Genomic DNA, 14,737 nt, shown 5'->3' on the forward strand with positions numbered 1-14,737 from the left:
AAAAAAATAATAATATCGTAAAGCTTTGGGTTGTTACACTAAGACAATCAAGTGCAACATAGAACTTGCAAATGTAAAATGCACCTTCAAGATTTGGGCCCAATGATCATTGTTTCAATCTATCTTGTGGTTTCCATTCTCGCTGAACCCTACTCTGCTACGTTCGTGAATGCCTTGTAGTGTATAATAGTTTTTCATCCAGGTAGTTATCTTCGAACCAATGTGTGGATGGACTTAAGATTGGTTTTTGGAAATTCTTTCTGGATTGTCTCATCAATCTTTTGTTGAGAGCTTGACCTAAATTCATTTTTAGACTTCTATCCAGTTGCAACGTGGTCTTTTAGGGAAAGGATTAGTGTAGCCTCTTCGCGGTTCGTCCGTGAGCGGCATGACCGCTCCATCCTAGCATTACCGCCAAGCTCATATTCGCTACTTCCCGTCACACCACAAATCAAGTACTCCATCCGCCTCATAGAAATAGACCATTTAGGATTGACACGAGTTTTTATGCATAATAAAGTAAGAGAGAATGAGAAAAAGTAGTTGAAATTGTATAGTAAATGGTGGGACCCGTAATTCCGTAAATGATAAAGTAAAAGAGAAGGAGAAAAATGTTACCTTAAATTGATATAGACTATGTCTATGGGGTGGAAGAAGAAGGAAATATGACATATTTCTATGGGGTGGAGGGAGTATATAGAACTTATTTAAAAGCTGATGAATATCTCGTGGTAGACCGAAATAAATTATGTGTAACTAACCCTTTTTTCCGGGGCTCCTGTTGATATCAAACTATAATTTTGTTGCATAGACGTTGTCCTAGTTCGTTAACCTAACTTCAAACGATCAATATAAGATCATATCTTGATAAAGAAACTAATGAACAAAACAAAGGAAGACAAGCACCAAATATACCATGATAAGAAATGTACTAGAAAGATTCGGTACACCCTCCGTCCCAACTAGTTGAGTCGTATTCCTTTTTGGGATGTCCCAACTAAGTTGAGTCATTTTCTTTTTTGACAAAAAATAAAACATCCAATCACTCTACTTTATTCCATCACCTACTTCACTCTCTCTTATCTTTCCTACTTTATTCATCTCTCTTACTTTTCAACACGATTTCTTAATCTTCGTGTCCAAAAGTTTTGACTCAACTTAGTTGGGACAGAGGGAGTATTAGATTTACCTCTTAAGTAGTTCTCAGGAGTTGGCTATATAGTCAGATTGCTTTTCTCAAAGCTAGGTTACCAAAAGCATTACATTCAACTGAACCTCAATTTCAAAAGCATTACATTCAATTTAGACAAAAACTCCACAAGAGGCAAATCGCAGAAACAACTATATTTATCCAAATTATAAAAGCTAACAATGACAATATTCTTACTCCAAGTCAGGTACCAATTCATACTTAGTCAAACAGAAATGAAATGCTAGCAAGGTTACAATTATCGACAACAGAATGGTAGTTTCAGCAAAAACATAAGCTCGTACCTTTGTATAGTCGGTGCCCTTACCTCGACCTTGTCAGAATGACTTGTCTTCAACATATGAGAATTTCCATTTATTTCAAGGGATAGTTTTGTCATTTTATTTAACTGTCTTTCTTATTTTTAGTGAAAGTCAACCAATTATACTTCCAAAGGATAATGGGCTAGATACTTGACACTAATGGCTAGATTTCTTTTCCTGAGGCCAAATTGCTAGCTCTAAATAACCAGCTCGGCAATAAGCTCAAAAGCTCAATTCTTCCATAAGATAACTTGGTGGGCTTGCGTGTGAGTCGAATGATGTAGGTGCACAATAGTACTTCACGCCACAACCATCTCCCTTTTATAGGTTCTATGGACCGATGCATGTTGCTTCATTTGGGAGAAAAACATTTATTTCAAGGATAATTTTATCATTTTTGTTAACTATCCTATTTTTAGTGAAAGTCTACTAATCAATCTTCCATTTATTCATCCTACATTATTTATATAATCAAAACATATATTCATATGAAAATTTTCTCAAAGCTAAATTCATGGAAATTGGATACAACAATCCTTTCACATTTTCCAATACATGCAACCAATCGCCTCCTAACTGAACATGAGATTGTATTAGTTGGAATTTTAAGTGTTGGAATTTTAATGGTTAGAAGTACTACTCACATGTGAGAAAATAATGATTGTCACATACTCACATGTGAGAAAATAAAATAAATACTTAATAAACATTGTACTACTCGTATTTATTTTAAAATAAATCAAAATTTAGTAATTAGTTTAATTTAGATCAATAGCCAATTCTAAAATTAACCTAAGAGGTGTTCACCTTCCTGGAAATAGATAGAATTGGGTCCATTTGTGGGGTAAGTCTTATGTTCACACTCATGTTACTGTTCATTCATGAGATAGTGGAAAAATAATCTTGATGTCGAAATGGTTTTTTAATCTTAGCGTATGTAAGACCCATAATTGAACGTGTAAAGATTTTTCTACCCCTCCCATTTTCGTTTCTCGAAATTGATAAGGTCAAGTTCATTCAATTCTCCCCATTAGGTAAGAAAAACTTCAGCAGCCCTAAATCAAGGTCCGGCGTTTCTCGATGATGAACACACTACCACAATATTTTTTCGGGCAGTACGGTCTATCAAAGTGAATATTTATTGATCAATCACACAATATAATTAAAAACTTTGCGTCGGCGTTACCGTTTTCGTATGAACGAACAATTGCCGTCAGCTTTCTCGTTGATGATGTGTATACCTCCAACAATTGGACAGAACATATTCGATCAACATGAAAAATAATAACCATGGTCAGCAACCTACTTCACCCTCTGTATAATGCGGAGTGATATGATAAATCCAAATATCACACCTCAACTTCGTTCTAACGGTGAAGGGTGTAATTTCAAAAGGCCACAACACTTCGACATAGACGACCTATTTCTTGTGTGGGCCACATCTAACGTATCAGGCCACGTTTAAATTCTACCCATATGGAAAAAGGATAAAGTGACTAAAAAATAAATACAACTGCAGTATTTAATTATTAAATTCATAGCACGAATAGAGCGAAACTGAAGTGATACCATTCTCCTTACACCGAAAACCTAGGGTTTTTTGATGATTTTTTCCTAAATTGTTCTCTGGTTATTTGAAAATCCACAATGGGAGCAAGCCGGAAGCTGCAGGGCGAGATCGATCGAGTCCTGAAAAAGGTTCAAGAAGGCGTCGACGTGTTCGACAGCATTTGGAACAAGGTGTAGTTTCCGCCACTTCGATTTGATTACGAAAATCATCTTTTTTTATATTCAACTTTTAATTGAAATTGTGCTTTCCGTTGCTCAGGTTTATGATACAGACAATGCGAATCAGAAGGAAAAATTCGAGGCCGATTTGAAAAAGGAGATTAAGAAGTTGCAGAGGTACAGAGACCAGATCAAGACATGGATACAATCCAGCGAGATCAAGGATAAAAAGGTATTCTCGGTTGCATTTTTCTATAAGTTTCTTTTTTTCTCTTTTATTCAGTGTATATTTTTGGATTTTTCAACACACTGTTTTGTTTCCCTTCTCCTTATGTTATCATTCCAACATCAATACCCGCTTGTGACTACCTAATTCCCAGAATATTTTCTCCTTATAAACTGATTTCTAGTCAATACGATTTTTCTTTAAATTGATTACTTCGAATAAAGTTGATGGACATGTATGATTATTGTTTTATTAAAATTTGTATTTCTGCAAAGGCAGAGTCTTGCCTCAACCTGATCTTCCATCTACAAGTTACACTCTTGCAAGATCAACAATAATTTTGTATGTCTGCATTACCTGAAACCTTTAATTCTAGAAGAAAATAATTATTTCATCTCCATTTTTCCTTGAAAAAGGAATATATGTTATGATTTCATATTTTTTTCTTAGTTACTAGACATTTTCCTAACAATTCTATACGAAGTTTAGTGTGTGTATCTGCTCTAACCTAGAATGTTTTGTTATGTTAATTGAAGTCTGCAGCTTTTTTCCCTTTCAGTTTCCATTCTCCGAATTCATATGTTCTTAGGACAATATATTGTTATGCAAAAGCAGAAGATATTGTCAGAACTGTATATGCAGAACATAAGAAGCTGTTTTGTTTGTAGAAGTGTAATCACATAAATCTTGTTGAAGATAATGAATGAGAATGACATTTTCTGGATTAGTTTATTCCAATATAATAATTTACAGTATTTATGGCTTTACAAAGTAGACAATTCCCTTAAGATAGTGTATGCGTTATAGAAATCTTGCTCGATTTCTGATGCTTTTCATCTCAACCAACACTGAGAGTGTGGAGCAGATATATACATATAAATATCTTACTAGTGACTTATTGAGGTCTATTTGAAGTTTTGAACAACTGTTTTGCTTAGTTATTATCGAGTGATCACTGACTCTTCTTTTAACAGTATGCTGTATTGGTGTTATATTTTGTTGTCATTACATTTTTCTATACGTTTGTTCTACTCACCTGTTTTGGCTTTACAATCTTTTTCAATTTTGTTCCTATCCTCTGTGCACGCCAAGGTGAATGTTAATGTTCGTACTTCATTGTAGTCCTATCGCAGTCATATTTTGTTTTTAGCTGAAATAATATTATCTCTGCCTTTTGCCCGATATTGACAAGGGATTTTCTTCTGATACTTGTTGACATAGGTTAGTGCCTCTTATGAGCAGGCTCTGATGGATGCCCGGAAGCAAATTGAGCGTGAAATGGAACGATTTAAGATATGTGAAAAAGAAACAAAGACAAAAGCGTTCTCAAAAGAAGGCCTTGGCCAACAACCTAAGACGGTAGGCATTGCACTGCTGCTTTGCTCTCTATATTTATTCGAAATAAAATAGTTGGAGGTGCACAAGATAATTGAGAAAATGTGAATTGTAATTCTGTTCTGATGTGAAGAGCATTTAGAATGGAAAAACTATTATTAAGTACATGAGCATTCCTATAAAACTGTAAAGACTGGAGTTGTTGTCCTTTCATTTGATGTACTCTGACATTTTTAGGGATGCCTGCATGTTGGTAATTGTTGTAGGATCCGAAGGAAAAAGCTAAATCGGAGACTAGAGATTGGCTGAATAACGTGGTATGTGCTTGAAACACAGTACATTTATTTGGCTTAAGCATGTAAAATGATCTCTTGCATATCTTTTGGAAAACATGAATGCATTTCATTAGACAGTTTTTTTTGCATACATTAGACGTGTACCCCTTCTTTACCCTTCTTTACAGATACAGCAACATGCAGTTTTTGTTTCCAATACAGTTTCTTACACATCAAAGCCATTACAGATTGCGTTCTCTTTTGTCTTTACCATTGCTCACATTTCAACCATTACTCATACTTGATAACAGTTTTACAATCTGGTGTTTAATCTCTTACTCCTTCTGTCCCAGTATAAGTGAGGCGGATTCCTTTTTAGGCCGTCCCACTGTAAGTGAGTCATTTCCTTTTATGCCAAAAAAAACAACACTCTCTCTCTTACTTTTCTCTCTATTTTTTCTCACTTTATTCTCTCTTCATTTAACCATTAAACAAGACTACCTAAAAACCTATGCCCAAAAGACATGTGTCACATAAAATGGGACGGAAAGAGTATCTTTTATGAATGCATATCAACATTTTCGCTTCAATTTTCAAGTCCCACATATGAAGTGTCGCAAAGGTATATTATGGAACTATATACTCCCTCCGTGCCTACTAAGTTGAGTCGTATTCCTTTTTGGGATGTCCCAACTAAGTTGAGCCATTTCCTTTTTTGACAAAAAACAAAACATCTAATCACTCTTATTTTATTGTATCACATACTTTACTCTCTCTTTATCTTTCCTACTTTATTCTTCTCTCCTACTTTTCAACACAATTTCTTAATTTCCGTGCGCAAAAGTTGTGACTCAACTTAGTTGGGACAGAGGGAGTATTAGATTTACCTCTTAAGTAGTTCTCTGGAGTTGGCTATATAGTCAGATTGCTTTTTTGAGTGTATTTTATTACACTGGATTCCCTATATGGTTATAAGCCTTATCTAATGGTATTCCAAAAAAGAAATGCAAGAGTTGTCGTGAGTATTGACATCATTATGCTATGTTCTTAATGAGCTAAAAGTAATTTTGAAGATGATATCCTGTTGAGTAGGTCAGTGAGCTGGAAAATCAAATTGATAGCTTTGAAGCTGAAATTGAAGGACTTTCAGTTAAGAAAGGGAAGACAAGGCCACCGAGATTGGTAAGAAAGTTAAGGGAATGTATCTTACTTCTGTGCAATGTATTTGTGCTTGCGTGATACCTTTTTTTGCTGTAGACGCATTTGGAGGCATCCATCACTCGGCATAAGGCTCATATAATGAAGCTGGAATTGATTCTGAGGCTCTTGGATAACGATGAATTGAGTCCAGAGGAAGTCAATGATGTGAAGGATTTCTTGGATGACTATGTTGAAAGAAATCAGGTCCTCGTCAAATTAGTATATTGTGTTTCATGTTTTAAGCTGTTTCTTGTTATGCCAGCCACGAAAGGCTGCTTATCAGTTTGATCACATCACATTTAGTTTCATGTTTTCAACTTGGTTGTTAATAATAAAAAATACTCCCTCGTCCGGGATAAAATTGTCTCATTTTTCCATTTTGGTAATCAGAAGTCCCTTTAATTTTTTTTCATTTTGGGTAAGTGGACCTCATATTCCAATAAATCATTACTCACTTCCATTATGAAACTAATATAAAAAGTGAGATCCACATTCCACTAACTTTTTCCACCCGCTTTCCTTCACATTTCTTTAAACCCACATCGAGTCAAAACAGGACTATAATGTGGCGGAGGGAGTATAAATTTGGGGCTTGGCTTATATTTCCTTTTGCTGTATAACTGGCAGGAAGACTTTGATGAGTTTAGTGATGTTGATGAGCTTTACAGTTCCTTACCTCTAGACAAGGTGGAGTCTCTTGAAGATCTAGTTACAGGTCCTCCTAGTCTTGTTAAGGTAAATGCTTTCTATTCCGATGGAATTGATGACTTAACATTGGGAAAGCTAAATTGGATTTTGAAATTGTGCCCTTAACTGAGTTTCTTGATCTGTAACTAGAAGGGGATGCATATCCTTTTCTTCTTAGATGAAATTGATAGATTGGAGCAGAAATGCATATCATCTTTTATTTGTTATTGGCAGGGAGTCACTGCTTCGAGTGCAGTTATAAATATGAAAACTTCTCTGGCTGCAACACCTGTTCAAACTTCAGTATGTTCATATCAAATCCTGCATCTTACACTACTCATGTCCTTTCCACATCAGTACAGTACAGTAGAGAAGTTATGATTTCTAGATTGATTATCTGAGTATATCTCATTTCACTGTATGAATGATAATCCATTTTCTAAATAGTTTGATCTTTCTTCATCTATGCTCTTTTAACTTTTACTTGTTAGCCACAGCGAGGAGCAGGCGTTACTGAGTTAGTTGCTATCGCAGAAAGTGTATTATGCTTTAAGCTTAAAGATAATGCCAGCAGGGATTTGATAATATTTTGAGACTCTTTAATATTATTTTTAACTTATTCTATGTTTTAATCTTTTTATTTTTACTTTTGACATTGCGAAGTCATTCCAGTTGTTTTAAGTATTCTGTAGATGTAGTACACATTACTGTTGTGGTATAACTTGATGATGCCCTTTCCAGGCAACAACCACAGCTACCATTCAACAGGTTGCTTCCAGCCTCGACCAGGTTGATGAAACAGCTTTTCAGGATGATGCAGTTCCAAGAACCCCACCTTCTAAAGGTAGTGGCCCCAGTTCTCCTGCACCACAAACACCACCAGCAGGCCTTTCAACTCCTGGCATCTCAAGTTAGTGAACTGAACTTCTAATAGTCAATGAGATGATTTCTAATTCATTGCCTCAGTCCTTGTTCATGCTTTTGGATAATTAGGTGTTGTCGGTGTGTCATCTCCTGTGGCTGTGCCAAGTGCTACAAAAGAAGAGGATATTACAAATTTCCCTGGTCGTAAATCATCACCAGCACTTGCTGAAACTGGATTAAGGCCTATTGGCAGAGGTGGGTTGCCTAGTCAACCAGCTTCTAACATCCTTCCTAGTTCTGGCAACACGATTTCCAGCAATGGAGCCCTTGGTACCATTCCCGTGTCATCTGAAATGGGCAAAAGAACTATCTTGGGATCGGATGATCGACCTGGGAGTAGTGGCATGGTGCAGGCTCTTGCATCTACTTTAAGTAATCGAGCAGTTATGCCGCAAGCTTCAAAGTCAAGTGATGGGCTTGGGTTATCTGATACCGGAAGTGTTAATGACTCTACAGTTGTGGGCAGCAGAGTTTTCAATTCTCCTGTTCCTGGTATGCAATGGCGGCCTGGAAATTCCTTCCAAAACCAGAACGAACCAGTACGTTACATAGTTCTGTTTCCATGTTCCTGCTGTTGAGTGATGCTCTTTTCAGCTCCTGAATACACATTAAACTAATAAATAAAAATGATAAATCTATATCTTTCCTCTCCCTGTTGAATGGGCTCCTGTTTATGGGTTCCTACAAGTTATTGAGGGATGGGTGACACTTGTCCACAAAAGTAAGATGAGAATGATTTTGTTTCAATATGTTTTAGTGTTTGAGCTCCTATATTTTGCTAGAACTAAAACTTTCCAGCATCACATTATGTGATGTAAGATCAGAATATCATTGTCAGGAATTTGGACTCATAAATGTTGGTTCTATGATTGATGGTGAGTCTGGTGACTACAAAATAGTACTATATGTTGAGTTAAGACTGACAGTTGAACTTGATGAAGAATGATATAAATTAGGAAAAGGCTGGCTTGGATAATGCAATAATTTCAATGCTTAGAGTCTCATTATTTATTTATTTATATAGCATAAATTTAAGTAGTTGACTGGTTCTTACACATGGTTCATATTGCTTGTAGTTGTTAAGCCATCCTCATGACTTCAAACTCACACTCAGAGCAGGTTTCATATAGCTGTATCTTCCCATTACGTCTGTTTAATAAGTAGTTGTGCTGTGTTTAGGGCCAGTTTCGTGGACGAACTGAGATTGCACCTGATCAAAGGGAGAAGTTTCTCCAACGTTTTCAGCAGGTACAGCTGCATGGCCAGAATAATCTTCTGGGTATACCTTCTATTGCTGGTGGAAAGCAGTACTCTGCACAACAGCAAAACCTTCTATTACAACAGGTGTTTTTCACTTTGTTTTTGCCAAATATTTTGTCCTCTACATTTATACTGTTTGCTAGAGCAATCTTGGCTTGGGCATATGCATTTCTATCTGTGGATCTTTGTTGAAAGTTTTAATTGTTTTGAGTGTGACAATGGCCTCCTATACATTAGAACCATGTGATGTCATGATTTCTTTCACCAACAACTCTTTCTAGGGGCAGTTAACAATTTAAGCAAAACTCCTGCTATGCAATACTCTATGGATATTTAAATATCTTTCATCCTCATTCCCATCCCCATCTTTATCGTACGTGAAAAAATGGGGAAAGAGAGTTTTTATAGTTTTCTCTTGATAATTTTACCATTGAGAATGATAAGTGCACTTGAATGTGTATATTTTTTATTTCAGGAAGATCATTGAAGAATTCAGAAACTAATAGCTTGCATAAATCATTATACATGACGAAGATCATGTTTTCTATATTTATAGGAGATGATTTCTTTCAACTGCACCACTTGATTGGTCAATTAAATGTTGCATATGGTTGCAATTTGCAAATGGCCAAAACTCAGCAAGTTTATAGAAAAACTTATTTAATCTTGTAGAATAGCAAGTTTGCTAATGGCCAAAACTTCGCATGTAAATAAAACCTCGTGTGCATATCGATGGACTCTGCCACAGTCACCTATATGCTAGAATGACTAAAGCATAGTACTGCCTAATAAAAGTGTAATATTCATTCAAAACATTCTATTATGGATGAAACTAGTTTTATTTACACGTGTATCTCTAATAAGATTCTGTTGCATTGCACTTATTCAGTTATGAATTTCAAACTTGTTTTCCCTTTACTTTCTCCTCTCAGTTCAATGCTCAAAGCTCATCTGTCACACCTCAACTTGGGTTGGGGGTTGGAGTCCAGACTTCGGGTATTAACAGTGTAACAACATCTGCTTCAGTGCAGCCCCAGCCAAGTGCAATCCACCAACCAACTAATCAGCAGACATTCATATCTTCAACGCCTAAGGACGCAGGTATCTAACTTGAAACTCGTGTTCTACAGTCTGACACTATACTATACAGAAGGGACTTATACACAGGATAATGAAACATTTTAAGTTGGGTGTGAATTTCCATGTTCCTGATTGAGATCTTGAGCGTTATTGTCTGGTCCAGAGAGAGAGAGAGCTTTTGGAAGTAAGCATAAATAGTTAAATTCCTAACTTTTTGAGTAGATAAAAAATCCTTTTATGATAGCACAAGGTAGCAGATTTAGGTCTTCTTGATCAAAAGCAATGGTCATCTTATTATTCCATCAAAATTCCATGTTTTTGTGTTCGTTTATTCTTTGGAAGAAATATTCTCATTTTCTGTACCTTCATGGTTCCAATAGTGATTAACTTGTATGGTACAGTGTCAACCAATTATCTGAAGTTCTAATGGTGCCTGGAAAACACTGTTAGCTTGTACTCCCTCCGTCCTATATTACTCGCACTTTTCATTTTAGGTCGTTAATTTGGGATTGATTTTTTAGTGTAGTTAACTTAGTATTTTTAAGTGTAGTGAGATATCACTTAATAATGGAATACTTAATTAACTCTAATATATTAATTAAACACCATAATTCTTACTTAACATATAAATAGTGTAGGTAGTTTGAGACGAGCCGAAATAAAAAAGTGCGAGGAACATGGGACAAAGGGAGTATAATATTATGCTCATTTAGTTTACACTCAATCTAAGTATCACAATGTTTCTGACTGTATAATCCATATCATGCAAGAACAATTCTTACTGTAGATTTTAACTGTAAAGAAACGTTACATGAGCTGCAGCTATTGAGCACATTTTTGGTTGGCAATGCATAGCATCTCTTTATGGTTATTAATGATGACAGTGATAAAATCGTTGTGTATTTGATAGTATTTTGATTTCATATGGTAGAGCCACAAGCAATAGATACCTACAAAAGTTGCCAGAAGGCATGTTACCTGATTCTGGTTGCATAATCCTAATGGTAAATTTTTTTCATATTCTTACAGAAACTGTCCCTAACAAAGTTGAGGAAATTCAGCAGCAACAGTCCCTCACAGAAGATTCTGCTGCAGATTCTGCTGTCAACTCTGGGCTAGGAAAAAATCTTGTTGCAGAGGATGAATTGAAATCTCCTTACGCGTTAGAGGCTGCAGTATGTGGATTTTTTTGTTATTATGCGAATCTTTTATTATTTATAAGTAATATTTTAAAAAGTACTTTTACTTGCTTGATAATGCTGTTAAGTATAGATGATGGTGCTTGTGCATTTTCAACTCTGAATACTTGTGAAGATCAAATTTTTGCAGTTAGCATAGGGTAGTATAATTGAAACATCATATATATCATAAAACAATTTTTACAATTGCTTACAAGCAGGCTGCAGTTGCTTCTGGTTCTCTTGCTGACCCTTCTCAAGTGATGCGGGAGATAGATCTATCTCCAGGGCAGCCTTTACAATCAGCGTCATCTTCTGGAAGTCTTGGTGTTATTGGTCGAAGAAGTGTGTCTGACCTTGGTGCTATTGGGGATTACATTAGTGCAACAACTCCAAATTCTGGGGCAATGCATGATCAGTCATATAATTTGCAGATGCTTGAGGCTGCTTATTACAGACTTCCTCAACCCAAGGATTCAGAACGCGCTAAGACCTATACTCCAGTATGTAACGCTGTTTTTCTTTTCTCTTTCTGGTCTCTTTCTCTATTGAAATTTTTGTCCAACTTCCTGCTTATGGTATGTGCAGAGACATCCGGCTGCAACTCCTCCGAGCTATCCTCAAGTACAAGCCCCTATGGTTAATAATCCTGCCTTTTGGGAACGTCTTGGTGCAGATACTTATGGCACTGACACCCTGTTCTTTTCATTTTATTATCAGCAGGTTTCAGCTCTTACTTTATGTTTACATTTCCTGCCACTTATTTCTTGTTTGTAGCCTGACTCTGTTCATATCTACAGAATACCTATCAGCAATACTTGGCTGCTAGGGAACTGAAAAAACAATCATGGAGATACCACAGAAAATACAACACATGGTTCCAGCGACACGAGGAGCCAAAAGTTGCTACAGATGATTTTGAACAGGGGACATATGTATACTTTGATTTCCATATTGCCAGTGATGAACAACATGGATGGTATGGACTGTTTTGATTGTTGTTATATTCTTTTATTACGCTATCGGCCTTTTCTTTATTTTTGTACCTCTTACTTCTCTTTTTCAATTTTGAGATTCTAGTTTGATTATAGTGTATGTGTGTTAGTGACCCCTGTCTTTGAGCTTTGATTAACTGATGTTTTATTTTCAATAATCAGGTGTCAGAGAATAAAGACGGAGTTCACTTTCGAGTACAGTTATCTAGAGGACGATTTAATCATATAGCACTATTTCTTCCGATGTATTATCCCTGAAAGTAGGTCTCAGCTGATGTTTCGTTCTGCTGAAATGTAAAAATAGTCAGTTTGTGGTTAAAAATATGTATCTGGTCCCGACCTGCTCGTGGAACACTCAAAAGTTGGACGCTGTTGTCACTAACTTGATATGAAATGAAATTAGAAATTGTTCCTTAATGGTATGATTTTTCTGTTCATAGTTGCTCAACAATTATTTTCAATGAATAAGTAGAGGCTGGAAAACTGAAAAGGAGAGGTTAATTGTTTATTGCCAAATTCAAAATATTTACCATTCACTGGTCTTTTTCAGTACAGGTAAAAGAAAGTTCATATCTAAAACAATAGTTGAAAAGAAGAGGTTACTCTCATTTTGAACAATCTGGAAATCATAATCCCAAAATTAAGCATCAATAAAGAGAAGTGTATAGCCAACTAAACCCTAGTCCACATCACCCACCATAAATTCGAAGAAAAAAGATGCATAAATCAAAAATTGCAGATTAGGATTGCTGGTTGTTTAAAGAGTTTGGGTTTCCTGAACACTGGGTGGAGACATGAAGTGAATGAAGAACCTCAAATCAATTGGCATGACGTTTCTTTTTTATTCAATAAATTAGACTTTTGTATCACCATGGATTTGGGTGGCGATTTGAAGTGGATGAAGAACCTCAAATCAATTGGCATGACGTTTCTTTTTTATTCAATTACTTAAGACTTTTGAATCACCATGGATTTGGAGATACGAGACAAACCATAAATCACTAAGTAAACATGTTATTTTGACGCTATGATCATTATTTATAAAATACTACCTCCGTCCATATAAAATAGATAAAGTTGTAAATGACACAAGTTTTTAATGTGCTAGTAAAAGAAAGTGAAAAAAGTCGTGGAATAGCATTAATGAATTGTGGGGTACACATTTAGAATAGTGTATAGGATTAGTATTTGTTTAAAACTTTCCGTATTTAAAATTGGCCTAATTTTGGTGGACAACCCAAAATGGTTAATTTAGTCTCCCTAATTTTTTTCGTAGATATGATATTGTTTCTTTAGCTAATATTGTTATAACATTATTTGATTTCCTTCCAGTATACTAGTCCCTCTGATCCCCATTAGAAGTCTCATTTGCCATTTTAGTTCGGTCCCCATTACCAGTCTTATTTCACTTTTATTATTTTCGGAAAGTGGACCTCACATTCCACTAATTCACTTAACTTACATTTTTAATATAAAATCAATATGTAAAAGAAGGACCCCCATTTTACTATTTTTTTCTACCACCTTCACTTACAAAGTTAAACAATTTCTTAAAATGTAATGCGGGTCCATATTATTACTAAGAAAAAGGGAAAAAAACAAGAGAGAATTAGTATAAGTGGAAAAAAGTAATGGCAAATGTGCCCTAGTACTCTTCTCATGTAGCTCGAGATATTTGCTTATACTAGAGTGAGGTAGCTCGTGAAGAAGGCAATGATTAGCTTAGTTAGTTTGTTGTTTGTCAGCTTTCTGTTATGAGTTTTTACATTGTATGTTGCACCCATTGTACACCGATACACCACGCCACGGTATATATGGTGTTAGTCTTGTACTAATTTTTACTCATTCAATCGAAAAGGGAATAAATTTTTCCTCATCTCTCTTTTTGTGCAGATTCCCGATCTCAACTAATTGCAATTGAGTTATCTTTTTGATCTTATTAGTAGTATATACTATCATATCAAGTATTCTAAGTGTTGGCTGACACAATATATGCTTATGGGAGACCAAAATTTGTCAAATTTTATCCTTTGAATCGGCCTTACAGATAATTGCATTGTGTATGTCAATAATACATTGCATTACTTTATAACATTTTCACATTACACGAATTACATAGTTCAACTACATAAGTGCATTGTATATCATTACTTTGCATTATACGGTGTACACAGTTCCACCACACAATTTATATTTGTATCTTGACACTTCATAAATCCGAGCAAACATACTATTCAAAAAATTGGATGACTTCCAGATCACCTGCTACCAGCCGCCGCCTACATACCACCAACCTGCTCCACTATATAATCAGTCTGCAATAGAGAACCACGACAC

The 14,737-nt window shown here is 35.6% G+C and overlaps 1 protein-coding gene across 3 annotated transcripts; it reads left to right on the plus strand.

Annotated features, from left to right (window-relative positions):
* Positions 1–3,037: 3,037 nt before the first annotated feature.
* On the plus strand, positions 3,038–12,817 carry LOC125214058 (uncharacterized). Of its 3 annotated transcripts, none has more exons than XM_048114926.2 (17): positions 3,038–3,252; positions 3,341–3,472; positions 4,688–4,825; positions 5,068–5,118; positions 6,169–6,258; positions 6,334–6,480; positions 6,904–7,011; positions 7,198–7,266; positions 7,705–7,873; positions 7,957–8,426; positions 9,067–9,231; positions 10,080–10,248; positions 11,257–11,402; positions 11,627–11,908; positions 11,994–12,128; positions 12,206–12,384; positions 12,563–12,817. In XM_048114926.2, the coding sequence occupies exons 1-17, from the start codon at positions 3,160–3,162 to the stop codon at positions 12,627–12,629; spliced, it is 2,610 nt and encodes an 869-aa protein (XP_047970883.1). In that variant the 5' UTR covers positions 3,038–3,159; the 3' UTR covers positions 12,630–12,817. The 3 variants fall into 3 exon arrangements, with proteins under 3 accessions (XP_047970883.1, XP_047970884.1, XP_047970885.1); XM_048114927.2 differs by having other exon boundaries at positions 4,709–4,825; XM_048114928.2 differs by lacking the exon at positions 7,198–7,266.
* The last annotated feature ends 1,920 nt before the right edge of the window (positions 12,818–14,737 follow it).

This window comes from Salvia hispanica, chromosome 3 (genome assembly GCF_029641045.1).
Source record: "Salvia hispanica isolate PSC_SH4W2 chromosome 3, Shi_PSC_v1, whole genome shotgun sequence".
Lineage (NCBI taxonomy): Eukaryota > Viridiplantae > Streptophyta > Magnoliopsida > Lamiales > Lamiaceae > Salvia > Salvia hispanica.

Bases quoted from the DNA above. Each gene is read 5' to 3' on its own strand.
- LOC125214058 (XM_048114926.2), top strand. From the start codon at position 3,160: ATGGGAGCAAGCCGGAAGCTGCAGGGCGAGATCGATCGAGTCCTGAAA. The intron at 4,826-5,067 runs GTAGGCATTGCA...TAATTGTTGTAG, and splicing joins TTGGCCAACAACCTAAGACG to GATCCGAAGGAAAAAGCTAA. The intron at 12,129-12,205 runs GTTTCAGCTCTT...TCATATCTACAG, and splicing joins TTTCATTTTATTATCAGCAG to AATACCTATCAGCAATACTT.